This window comes from Malaya genurostris, chromosome 3 (genome assembly GCF_030247185.1).
Source record: "Malaya genurostris strain Urasoe2022 chromosome 3, Malgen_1.1, whole genome shotgun sequence".
Lineage (NCBI taxonomy): Eukaryota > Metazoa > Arthropoda > Insecta > Diptera > Culicidae > Malaya > Malaya genurostris.
In genome coordinates this window covers 259,389,427-259,402,946 of record NC_080572.1, presented here as the reverse complement: position 1 = coordinate 259,402,946, position 13,520 = coordinate 259,389,427, and the positions used below count along the sequence as shown (strand labels likewise).

General features: G+C 36.3%; 1 protein-coding gene across 5 annotated transcripts in view; it reads left to right on the top strand.

Annotated features, from left to right (window-relative positions):
* Positions 1 to 1,838, top strand: part of LOC131435086 (putative ferric-chelate reductase 1 homolog) — a 99,609-nt gene extending 97,771 nt beyond the window's left edge. For 4 of the 5 annotated variants that reach the window (XM_058602596.1, XM_058602595.1, XM_058602597.1 and 1 more), the window contains 2 exons: positions 879 to 1,013; positions 1,086 to 1,838. In XM_058602596.1, the coding sequence (XP_058458579.1) occupies positions 879 to 1,013; positions 1,086 to 1,223 (273 nt within the window). In that variant the 3' untranslated portion in view covers positions 1,224 to 1,838. The remainder of the gene's footprint in view (positions 1 to 878; positions 1,014 to 1,085) is intronic. The other variant, XM_058602594.1, reaches the window with a different exon arrangement.
* The last annotated feature ends 11,682 nt before the right edge of the window (positions 1,839 to 13,520 follow it).

Genomic DNA, 13,520 nt, shown 5'->3' with positions numbered 1-13,520 from the left:
CGGGTCCTTTCTACCGTATTGATACCGTGAATACCTGAGAGGCCCACAGTCATCGATAGAGATGGTTTTTGTACCCGAAATCCGACACGAACTCGAACCTGACGTGTACTGATCGGGTTCGGGCTCAGAAAAAAAAATGTTTGTGGGGTTCGGGTCGGGTACGGTAAACGATTTTTTTCATTTTTACGGGTATGGGATGTTGTTGGTCGGCATTCGGGTATTCGAATCCGATTGACTGATTTTTTTCGGGTCGGGTACGGGTTTTTTCGGGTCGGGTACGGGTTAAGATTTTTATTTTTTATCGAGCAGGGGTCGAGTTCGGGTACGAGTAAAACTTTTTTATTTTCGATCGGGTACATGTCGGGTTAGGATTTAAAATTATGCATACCCGACCATGCTCAAGCGGGGCCAAAATAAGAACTTCAAATGAACAGTCAAACGCAAGTTGGTTCAGTGAAAATTTAAACTTGTTTTTTTTATTCTTCGTAATAAAAATACTAAAAATACAAACACATATGGAATGTGAATTGTTGTGTTACGTTAATGTACTTGGATTTATCACCAATTTTAAAAAATTCGAAATTCCAGGCCCCGGAACCCGATTTCTCTCGACGGCTCTGATTATGAGTCCCGCCTCTCTGCATTACTTTCTTTCAAATTTAGTTATAGATACTCGTAATTTCATATAAATATATATATTACTATCTGGAACCTAAGTCTCGTCGTTTTGTGAATATTCGCGCACTGGGTAGCGGAACCGCACAACTGTGTACAAACATTGGACACCTAACCGACAGTTCACAAACTTCCTCTTTCCGTACTAACCCCGTGTGTAGTGCTTTGAGATAGAACAGATAATTCCCAACCGCCCTAATTAGGTTCTCTCTTGGATACAGATCGGTGGCTGCGTGAGCGAGCGGCGTAACAGTCAGCGTGTGACGTCCTTCCCGATGGCAGATATGACTCCGTCCCGAACCTCGATGAGCTCGGCCGATCGCAAACAGGATGCTGCCGTAAGTTTGCCGTCTATTTAATAATCGTAAAACATTTTTTTCTTAATTTCACTCAATGATTTGTCATTTCAGTTCTCTGGCTTCCGCAAAGTGATGCTGTTCTTCTACATTCTCATCATAGCAGCTTTCGTGATTGCCCTGGTGGTCATTGCCGTGTTGGCCCCGATTGAGGATGCCGTCGAGAGTATTAAGAACCAGATTATGAACTAGAGAGTATTATCGTCAGACGTTGCTAGTTTAGTACCACAGATTGTCACAGGATTCGATTTTGTTTCATATCAGATATTGTTATATTGTATTTAGTGGTCAAGATTGACGCTTGTCCCGGAAAGCTACACTTGTACATTCTTACTAATTCTTATTCAACAATTTCGTGTAGATAGGTGTGTATAATTGAGTTAACTTGTAGCGAAGGTCCAAACCATAACAATCGCATTTTCGTACGAGTTGCGAGTTCAGAACATCGATAAATGGTTCGCATGATCCCATGGTTGTATAGTATGGAAGTAATGCTAAGCGAAGTTTAGTGTATGAATAACAGGTGTGTCATCTTGTACAAATTTACATATTTTGCTTGCTTTTCTCTACAACCAAGAAACTTATTTATTTACGAGCAAGATGAGACATTGCTGACCCTTTTTGATATAGATTTTTTGTATCAATTAATACGTTTTAAAATATTTTTTGTATGTCAGTGAACCCCAACCAGAATACCTTACTGATTGATCAAAGAAGATGTTGAATGTTCGTATATAAAAATTCGTAAATTAAAGGAATAATGTGTACGTCGAATACAGTAAAATAAACGTTGCCATCCAGATACTACATTGACTAGTGACAGAATTTATTCGAAAGTCTATTATTTGTTGCAGATTTCAATACCATAGCTATTCTTCATTCATTTTTATGGTATTTCTTCTATTCCTCTTTGATTTCACTTGCATCATCTTATCTCGATTACAAAATCACTCCTCCTTCTCCTTTATCGTTGAACACTTTTCATCTCAAAACGCTTTTATCTGCATCAGTGCTTTCATTCTGCAGTAAGTGTTGTAACTGATAGAACTGTTTTGCCTTTCGCTAAAGAAAGGTAATAGAATTAGTGGATAAACCGATTTTTAATCGGAGCTCTGGAGACCTATAATGTTATATATCATTCGACATATGAGATCGAAAAATGTCCATGTATGTGTTCCTTTTCACGTTTTTATTCTATAGGATCACTTTTTTTGGATATGGCTAAATCAATTTCAACTAGCTCGGGATCGTTTGAAAGCTACTATTAGATTGTGGATCAATATCGAAGATGAAAAGGCTGACACTTCTGGTTCCAGAGATATGATCGTCGAAGTGACGTAACCGATAAACTGCACTTTTTACCCTTTTTTTCGGAGATGGATTATTTGATTTCAACAAGCTTTGGCTCGTTTGAAAGCTACTGCTAGATTGTGGATCAAGTTTGAAGATCAAATAACTGACACTTTCGGTTCCGGAGATATGACCGTAAAAGTAATGAACTGACAAATCACACATTTTTCTGTACGCTTACTTTGCTCGGAATGGCATAATAGATATCCACAAGCTTAGGCTCATTTGAAAGCAACTATCAGATTATTGATCAGGTTTGATGATCATATGACCAACTCTTCCGGTTTTGTAGAAAAAATACTATAAATGACACAACCGACATATGGCACTATTTTCTATCCGCACAATTTTATCATATTTAACCAATAATCAAGTTCAAATGTATCATTTTTCAAATATTTGGTTTGTGGAATGTTGCTAATATGTGACGTAAGCGTAAAAAAAGTATGCTTCAGGCATACTTTTGTTATCTACTCGTATCAATCAGAATGAATTAGTATTTAAAATGAGCCTAAAATCGGGTTAGAAATTATCTTGATAAATTATAAAATTCAATGGAACTGTGTGAATGACAAGAGAAAGACATTATCACACCATTAGGTGGATTAGGTAGATATTTTTAATATTTGATTTTATCTTGGAGCAATGAAAATACTTATATTACATCAAAATGACAGGGATATATTGTTTCTAATAATGTTACATTTATTTGTTTGATTTAGAATCGATGGTCCGTCTTACGCTAGATTTATGGTAGAGATGGCCGAGTATGGAAATTTTTATGCCAGTATCCGTTTAAATATAAAAATTCTTACCCGTACCCGATCCGAACCCGAAATTAAATACGGTACTTACCCGACCGGAATTCGAATCTGCAAAAAATACTGGTATCCGAACGGATATACGGAAATACCAAAACACTAAAACGGAAATACCAACTTCTAGTCTCAGCACGTACGAAATCTTAATTGTTTTCAAAAACCATAGTAACAGTTGAACTTAACCATGCATTCACCAAGGACCTTCTAATGAGTACATTATTTTTTCTTAAAATTGTCATAAGACCGAGAACTTTTTATAAATAACAGATCGGCTGAAAAGTTCGTATCGTTTCTATGAGAGGGCGTCACTAGAATTAAATTAAAGCTGTCTGATTATTAGTTTGTGAGATATTGCATTTTGAGTGAAGCTACTTTTGTTATTGTGAAAAAAATGGAAAAAAAGGAATTTCGTGTGTTGATGAAACACTACTTTTTGATGAAAAAAAGTGCCGCCGATACCAAAAAATGGCTTGATGAGTGTTATCCAGACTCTGCACCGGGTGAAGCAACAATTCGTAAGTGGTTTGCAAAATTTCGTACTGGTCATATGAACACCGAAGACGATGAACGCAGTGGACGTCCAAAAGAGGCTGATACCGATGAAAACGTGAAAATAATCCACAAAATGATTTTCAATGACCGTAAAGTGAAGTTGATCGAGATAGCTGATACCCTAAAGATATCAAAGGAACGTGTTGGACATATTATTCACGAATATTTGGATATGAGAAAGCTTTGTGCAAAATGGGTGCCGCGCGAGCTCACAATCGATCAAAAACAACAACGAATTGATGATTCTGAGCAGTGTTTGGAGCTGTTATATCGAAATAAAACCGATTTTTTTCGTCGATATATAACAATGGACGAAACATGGCTCCATCACTTCACTCCGGAGTCCAATCGACAGTCAGCTGAGTGGACTGCACGCGATGAACCGAACCCAAAGCGTGGAAAGACTCAACAATCGGCCGGTAAGGTTATGGCGTCTGTATTTTGGGATTCGCATGGTATAATTTTTATCGACTACCTTGAAAAGGGAAAAACCATCAACAGTGACTATTATATAGCGTTATTAGAGCGTTTGAAGGACGAAATTTCAAAAAAACGGCCTCATTTGAAGAAGAAAAAAGTTTTGTTTCATCAAGACAATGCACCGTGTCACAAGTCGATGAAAACCATGCTGAAATTGAACGAATTGGGCTTCGAATTGCTCCCTCATCCACCGTATTCTCCAGATTTGGCCCCCAGTGACTTTTTCCTGTTCTGAGACCTCAAGAGAATGCTCGCTGGTAAAAAATTTAGAAGCAATGAAGAGGTAATCGCTGAAACTGAGGCCTATTTTGAGGCAAAGGACAAATCGTACTACAAAAATGGTATCGAAAAGTCGGAAGATCGCTATAATCGCTGTATCGCCTCTGATGGCAATTATGTTGAATAATAAAAACGAATTTTGGCAAAAAATGTGTGTTTCTATTAAACGATACGAACTTTTCAGCCGAACTGTTATATAATATTCGAACTTGATTCACAATTAAATAGTAGCAGTCAAATGAGCCTAAGTTTGCGGAAAGCGATTCAGCCATCTCCGAGAAAATTCAGCGGTAAAAAAACAACGCGTTTGGTTGATTACGTCACTTATACCATTATATTTCCGGAACCGGAAAGAACCACCATTTTATCTGCGATCTCGATTATTAGTCTGATAGTAGCTTTCAAATGAGCCTAAGTTTGTGGAAATCGGTTCAGCCTTCTCCGATAAAATTAAGCAGTAAACAACAAAGCGTTTTGTCGGTTACGTAACTTATATTATAATATCTCCGGAACCAGAAGTCTTCGAACTTGATCAATGGCCCAATAGTAGTTTTAAAACCGACCCTAAGCTTGTTGAAATCGGTTCAGCCATCAACGAGAAAATTGAGCGGTAAAAAAATCGTTGAATACACAACCGCAAATATTTTTCGATCTCGTCGAGCTAAGTCGAATGGTATAGAACTCTCTGGGTATCCGAGACTTTGTTCGAAAGTTGCATTTTCCAACAATTCTATTACCTTTCTATAGAGAAAGGCGACAATCGTATCAATGCTCATTAGCAGTTTTTCATTCCCTTAAAATTTCAAGAAAAGCCGATTCTATCGAATATACCCTTAAATCGTTGCCAATTCCACATGAGTGTCTATTAGCGGTCATCTTTATGCCAATATTAATATCATTTAAAAGCGCTGCTAAACTGAAATGAATATGTTATTTTCGTCCACCACGAGGATTTCCTATTCAAAAACAGCCTATTTCAAGCTGTACACTGGGAGTAAATGGCGAAAGATTGCCCGTATCACCTGAAATTAAACTACACTGGTGTTTGTCGATGGAAAATCCTTGCATTGAAATTCATCTCACAACAACAACAGGGGGTGGGAGATGACTTCCGAGGGGAAATCGTTTGAGCTCATGATGGAATTGTATTTGTGTTTAACATGGAGTCTGCTGCTGAATCAGATTCCGCTACGAAGGGTTCTCGGAAAGTTATTTCGCAAAAAGGGCATCGCAGATTGATTCACTTGAAGTGCAATTGATATGTTTGAAATACTACCCACATGGTTGATCTGCGCTGAGCTTACCCAACTAAACGCAATAATATTTTGTTGTTTAAAAAGTTTAGTAGTCCATTTACTTCATGATAAATGTCATAACATTGAAAGCGTTGCAAACACTTACAGTCGTGCAGGTAAATGCGAAAGTCGCCGAGAAAACAATACCTGTCCAATTAAGTACACATCAGTAGCACAATGCGATCATTAGGAACGGTACTTCGTTTCGGGGGATAATTCAGGTAAATGAGAATAAGATGCACCAAACCATTCAGGATACGTTTTCCTGGTACGCTCTGTTTCCTATTGTATGCCAGTAAAAGTCAGTTGGCAGTAAAAGGTGCAATGAGAATATGGTTCATTAATTTCTCCAGCTCTGCTCAGTCCGTCCGTCTGTCTTCGAATCTGACAGAATAAGCAGCACCGGAGACTGAGATCATTTCAATTCTCTGTCCTGACTGACTGGGTGGTTGCTGGGGAATGAATGGAATAATAAAAAGGAACCAGATGATACCGCTACCGACGATGGGATGTATTTTTTCCGGTTAGGTACCATACTCGTACAGCAAAATGGAACCATAATGTTTGCATTTTCGAAACCTACGAGCAATTTTCACTGAGACATATCATTGCTAGACCGAAATCACCTGGTTTTTAGGGATGCCACGATGGCAACAGTTTGTCGCTATTATTCAATTAGACCTAACTGGTGCACTTCTTGAATTGATTTGAGGGAAGAATAACAATGTATGCAGTATTTTTATATGATTGGAATTAGAATGCACTAAATTAGTGTTTTAAGAGAAAGACATTGTATAAAATCTTAAATAAGCCTATCATATAGTTGAAATTGAAAACAATCAATAGTTTCTGCTAAGAACATTAATTTAAAAAAAAATTGCTAGTGAAAAATAATTTGCTTTCCTTGCACTAACACACACCATCAGCAACCAATACTTTTCCAAATTGGTTTCCTCTCCTTCATTTTGCATTAAAGTAAAGATTTATATATTTTTTACTAATATTGTATGTTGTCGAAAAACTCTATGCTTATTTTGTATAGCGCAATTTAATTTATTTGTGCACATGTTATTGAAGAAATGTGTTGTTTTAAATTTAATTGTACACGCGCCTTTGATAAACTAGTTGCATTGAACATATCACTTCGGCAGAATCAGTAGGTGCAGTGTCGACAGCATCACATTAGTGTTAGTGTACCATGCTGTAATGTAAAACAAAGTATCACACCATCAAAGCTATCTGCTGGTAGCTGAACTTTTATTGTCAAATTATTCTGAACATTTTTCTTCGGGTGTAAGATTATACATGAACCTGTTTGTTTATTAATAATGCGATAAAAGCCCTGACTGCAATGGTGATAGAGAAAAATGCAGGGGCCTTACATTAACGTACTGAAATGTGCAATTTAATATTATTAGCCCAAGGTGAACATTGCAGAATCTATATTTTTCCAAGAAATAATCTACAATATTCGTTTTTTTCAGGTGAGGATCTACGACTATGGTTACTTATAACATTTAGCTTCGTCACCTAAAAATTAACTTAAATTGTATCCATTGATATTAATACTACCCATTGTAAGTTCAAGCAATTCTACAATTATAAAGGGTGATTTTTTAAGAGCTTGAGAACTTTTTTAAACAATAAAACGCATAAAATTTGCAAAATCTCATCGGTTCTTTATTTTAAACGTTAGATTGGTACATGACATTTACTTTCTGAAGATAATTTCATTTAAATGTTGACCGCGACTGCGTCTTAGGTGGTCCATTCGGAAAGTCCAATTTTGGGCAACTTTTTCGAGCATTTCGGCCGGAATAGCCCGAATTTCTTCGGAAATGTTGTCTTCCAAAGCTGGAATAGTTACTGGCTTATTTCTGTAGACTTTAGACTTGACGTAGCCCCACAAAAAATAGTCTAAAGGCGTCAAATCGCATGATCTTGGTGGCCAACTTACCGGTCCATTTCTTGAGATGAATTGTTCTCCGAAGTTTTCCCTCAAAATGGCCATAGAATCGCGAGCTGTGTGGCATGTAGCGCCATCTTGTTGAAACCACATGTCAACCAAGTTCAGTTCTTCCATTTTTGGCAACAAAAAGTTTGTTAGCATCGAACGATAGCGATCGCCATTCACTGTAACGTTGCGTCCAACAGCATCTTTGAAAAAATACGGTCCAATGATTCCACCAGCGTACAAACCACACCAAACAGTGCATTTTTCGGGATGCATGGGCAGTTCTTGAACGGCTTCTGGTTGCTCTTCACTCCAAATGCGGCAATTTTGCTTATTTACGTAGCCATTCAACCAGAATTATGTAGACCATAAATCGGGCGTAAAGCGCGAAACACATTTCGAACCGAACACTGATTTTGGTAATAAAATTCAATGATTTGCAAGCGTTGCTCGTTAGTAAGTCTATTCATGATGAAATGTCAGAGCATACTGAGCAAATAATAATGCATGAAAATCATAACCTCAAAAAATCTGAGCAAATACTAATGCATGAAAATCCTAACCTCAAAAAAATCACCTTTTATATTATTGTCCCGGGTTGGCGGTTCAGGGCATATGGCGCTGGTCTTACAAGCCAGTTGTCGTATGTTCGAGTCCCGATCTGGAAGGATTCTTAGTGTATCTAGGATCGTAGTACTAGCCATGCAACGACTCTGTATGCTAAGAATCGGCTGCGAAGGCCGAAATTCACAAAAGGAATGTAATGCCAGGATTTTGCTTTGCTGTGCAATTCTACAATCTAAATTTTGGTGGTGTGGCGAGTGGATCTATGATGTCCGTACTTAATATATAGTACGAAATACTCAAATTACTAACACAATAAATCTTGGTTTACATTTGATCTTTACTGAAATTTAAAGATTTTGAGTTTCTAATTTCGAGAACTTTTGAATGACTTTTTTAAGGTGTATTTAATAATTGTTTTTGCCTTTCTCATATGGAAAGATCATACAATCACTGTGAACACTGTCTTTTGAACCGAGGCCCGGAGAGCCGAGTGTCATATACTGCTCGACTCAGTTCGTCGAGTACGTAAAATGTCTGTAGGTGTGTATTAGGGTGGGACAAAATATTGATATCAGCTCCACCAAACTTTTCGTATTCCTTTTGGGTACCATAAGCATCATGCAAAATTTTAGCTCGATCGGAGAAACCATATTTTCGCGTCTGAGGTTTAAAGTTTGTATGGGATTTAGTATGGAGAAATTCACTTTTAACAAAAAAATCGGCTGAAGATCAACCTATGAAGTCTAAAAATCAGTGCATGTGTTATTTTCGTAGGAAATTTATCGAGGAGGAAAACTTTAGAAGACAGAAAAACAATTCGACATTTGTAGAAAAAATTATTAAAGGAAAACCGACTCAAGGTCCGAACAATGGCTCATTTCTTAATATATCTAGCACCAGTGCTGCTAGTGGTGGTAATATGATTTTGTTTTCTTTTATTATGCTATTACGGTTGATTTGAGTTGTTTGATGTCTTCACAAAAGTTTCTCAGGTGAGTATAAAGATTATTTCAAAGTGACAAACCATGTTTCAAAACTCACTGTAAAGACACGAAAAAGTCTAACTTTTTAATTTGAAAAAATAGGTTTTGGGAATCTTCTACAACATTTTAGATAAACTCAAATCCAATAACTTAGACGAATATATAAACTCTCTATCTCTTATAGTTTAGAAGATATAGATGGTACTATTTTATGCAAACAAAAACACAATTTACATGACTTTTTGTGTCTTTACAGTAAGGTTTGGAGCATGGTGTGTCACTTAAAAATAATCTTTATATTCTGCTGAGTGACTATAGTGAAGACATCAAACAACTCGGATCAACCGTTATAGCACATTGAAAGGAAGTCACATCTTATTACTTTCACTAGCAGCAGTGGTGCTAGATATATTAAAGAATGAGTCATTGTTCGGACCTTGTGCCGGTTTTCCTTTAATAACTTTTTCTACAAACGTCGGATTGTTTTGCGGTCTTCTAAGGTTTTCTTTCTCGTTAAATATTCTACGAAAATATCACATGCAATGATTTTTAGAGTTCATAGGTTGATCTCCAGCCGATATTTTTTGTTAAAAGTGAATTTTTCCATACTAAATCCCATACAAACTTTAAACCACGGGCGCGAAAATATAGTTTCTCCGATCGAGCTAAGACTTTGCATGGTGCTTATGGGACCCAAAAGGAAAACGAAAAGTTTTGTGGAACGAGAAAATAAACCTTTTTATCTTTTTCCCATACAACCTTGTCCCACCCTAGTGTGTATGTATGTAACATTTCTTTGCACTCACTTTTCTCGGAGATGGCTGAGCCGATTTTCATGAGCTTAGATTTAAATGAAAGGTCTTATAACCTCACATAAAGTTCCTTAATTTTATTAAAATCTGACTTCCAGTTCCGGAATTACAGGGTGATACTGTGCAAAAAAAAAGAAAATAAGTGCATTTACTGTTCTCAGAGACGGCTGAACCGATTCTCAAAAACTTTCATTCAAATGAAAGATACAATTGTCCTTTACAAAGTTCCTGAATTTTATTTTAATACGACTTCCGGTTCCGGAGTTACAGGGTGATTAGTGAAAAAAATTCTTATTTCAAATTACTTCCTCACTTTTCTCAAAGATGGCGTGACTGATTTCAACAAACTTAGATTCAAACGAAAGGTCTCATGGTCCCATACAAAACTTCCAAATTTAATCCGGATCCGACTTCCGGTTCCGGAGTTATTTGGTGAAGTGTGCTAAAAATTGGATACCGTCACTTGAAGCGGCGAAACAAAACACGTAAAGAAATTTCATAGCTTACCTAAAAACTATTTCAATCGGTAGTCATCATAGATGGACAAACATTTATTTGGCTTTCCTGGTTTTTGGGTTTTTGATGAACGACCGAAGATTATACCCATACACTCAAAAATCGCAGTCACTTTTCTCGAACCAACTTCGATTATACCGGTTCTTAGATTCCGGTTTCGGAAGTACTTCTTTTCGTTTTCGCAGAGATGGCGTAACCGACCTGAGTACTGTCTCACTCTGTAGGTTATACTAGTTTATGGACAAATCTTTTTGTTTTTTTAAGAATCAAAGAAAATTATTTTGAAGAATACCACTCATTTATATATGAGAATATGTGAGATATGAGAAAGGCATCATTACACCAATAGGTGGTTTAAAACAGGTTTTTTAGTAAATAGTTGATTAAAACCAAGGATAAGACCTGACAACTGACCGCCTTTTCCGACCAGCTTCTTTTTTATAATATGCGATTATTTAAAAAAAATAAAATGCTTTGAATTCATTTCTATCAGATGTATTTTTTTAAAGATCTCGATAAATTTGTCAAAAACACATATTTTTGAGAAATAAATTTTATTCTCTTTATAAACTTAAGTATCAGCGATTGCTAAATGTACTCATATACTTTCCACATTGAAAATAAATAAAAACTATTATAACTTAAATCCAGGGGAAATTAATAATTTTAAAAACATGATGCATCAGAAAAGCAAAATATTCAATATCAAATCGTATCAAACCACATTATTATCGACGATACTGACAACGCTTTTCATATCATCCTGCAATAATTTTAATTTCAACAACTTCTACTTCAGTTTTTTTTGCAATGACTGAGTGGAAACATGTATTGAAGAAGCCAAATGAATGAAAAACTAACAGAAAAGATGATTTATTGGAAAAAGATACGCTCAGAGGCAGGGGACTCGAACCTGCGTTCTTATGCATTCCGTGCATACGCGCTACCATTTCGTCACTCTGAACCTTGTTATTAGTCACTCTAAAACGCAGTCAGACATGGTAGAACGTACATCGAACATGGTCTACATCCTGGCCGTCACCCGACCGATACCATACATCCAAACATCTTCTCTGTCCATCAAATATTAGTCTTCTCGCTTTATACCTATTCTTCCGCTTAAGCACTGAGTAGGACAGTGTATTTATTATCGCTTGTCATCTTCTCTACTGGTGCTAGTCGCTGGGTGGTAAATACTTTGTACGTCGAATGGAATGTTTTAGACGGCTTTTATCCAAACAAGTCTGAATAAATGCAATTTAAAACCACATTAAGGTGTTTTTATATACACTTCAGCAAAAGGACTTCAAGACTTCAAATACTTGATCTATTTGAATGATTGTAAATATAGTTTGCGTTTCAAATTAGTGATTACCTACAAATCTATTCTCACCCTCTCATTCTGCTAGTAACGAAGAAGGCAATAGTTCTCAATCGATACCGTTTCTGTTGATTAAATGTCATCATTGACGCACGAGGAGGCATGAGCTAGGAACTTGTGGGCACTTGGTTATTTCACCTTTTGACGATTAGATTTCGGATTATTTCAATGTGTTCCTATAATGAATCAACTATTTTGTCTGCATCCTATTCTCTCGTTTATATTGTACGGTCAAATTTTCATTCGATTCGCGATAGAGTTTAAAGATTTTCTTTATTTTTAACCTAATCTACTTTCCGGGACTGCAGTATCGGATATTGTTGTAATGTTCACTCAGGAAGCTTATACGTTTTGTTTTTTTTTAACCCGAAGCATGCTAATGCAGTTTTCACTTGAACTAACTCAGTTCCAACCAAAACTGCTGGTATATCTATACATTTAACTTCAGTTGGGGTCAAAATTGGGTTCAGTTTTGCTTCTAGTGAAAACGCCATATAATTAAAATTATACTATTCTTCTTCCGTGACACTTGTGGAGTACGCAGTGGTTACTACGGCCTCTAGTAATAAAAGTTCTTCTTGTAGTTAGAATAACATCTCTTCCCATTCCTTAGGCGACTTACTTTTCGCTCTGACAGACACCGGTGCTGATTTAGGAGTTATCAGGATATGTACATTGAAGGAATTTTTACCAGTTAAAGGTCTGATCATCTAAAAAATCTCTGTACAATTTCAGCTAATCCCGATAAATTACTTTGTTACGGGTTATAATTACTCAGAACAGAAGTTATGAATTTTACAGGTTATATGATTCAACAAACTTACAATCCATAACTACTTAACTAGTCGAATGACATAATATTGCATTCGCACAGAATTTTACTGGCTTCGAGTGTATTTTGCACTCGGCTATCAAGTGCCGCTGTATGAATTTCTATGTATCAATTTGAATGTATCAATTATTCATTAAGCAGATATGTGCTTCTTTGGTTTAGTCGATTAACAGGAGTGCTTTGTGATCTAATGTTTCTCGGTTCAAGTCGCGCTGTTACTATCGATCTTTTGTATTTTATTTCAATTGTTTTTGAGCCATTTAATTTTCAAAATACATAGTTTTACATGTTCTTGAATAAAAATTTGTGTGAAATGTGCATCTTATAGGATGTAAAATCATAAGATTTGCTCGAACTGTGTATGTTATAGCACAATTTGTAACGTCTACTCTATAAAAACCAGGCTTTTTAGACTGCTTGGCAGCTAAACATATACTTTCTTTACTATATTGCCAAACTGAATACTTTTCTGGACAACCAATGCCTCAGATTTGCTTGGAATTATGTTAGGAAGTTCAGATTATTAGCTGATGCCAGATGAAGACTGAAATTTCCATAACGCCGTCATACAAATTAAGAATCCCATTTTTATTGCAAAATCAACAAATATTGAATGTTGAATATCCACTCATTAAAATACGTTTCTTGGCAAATCAAGTTCAATTTT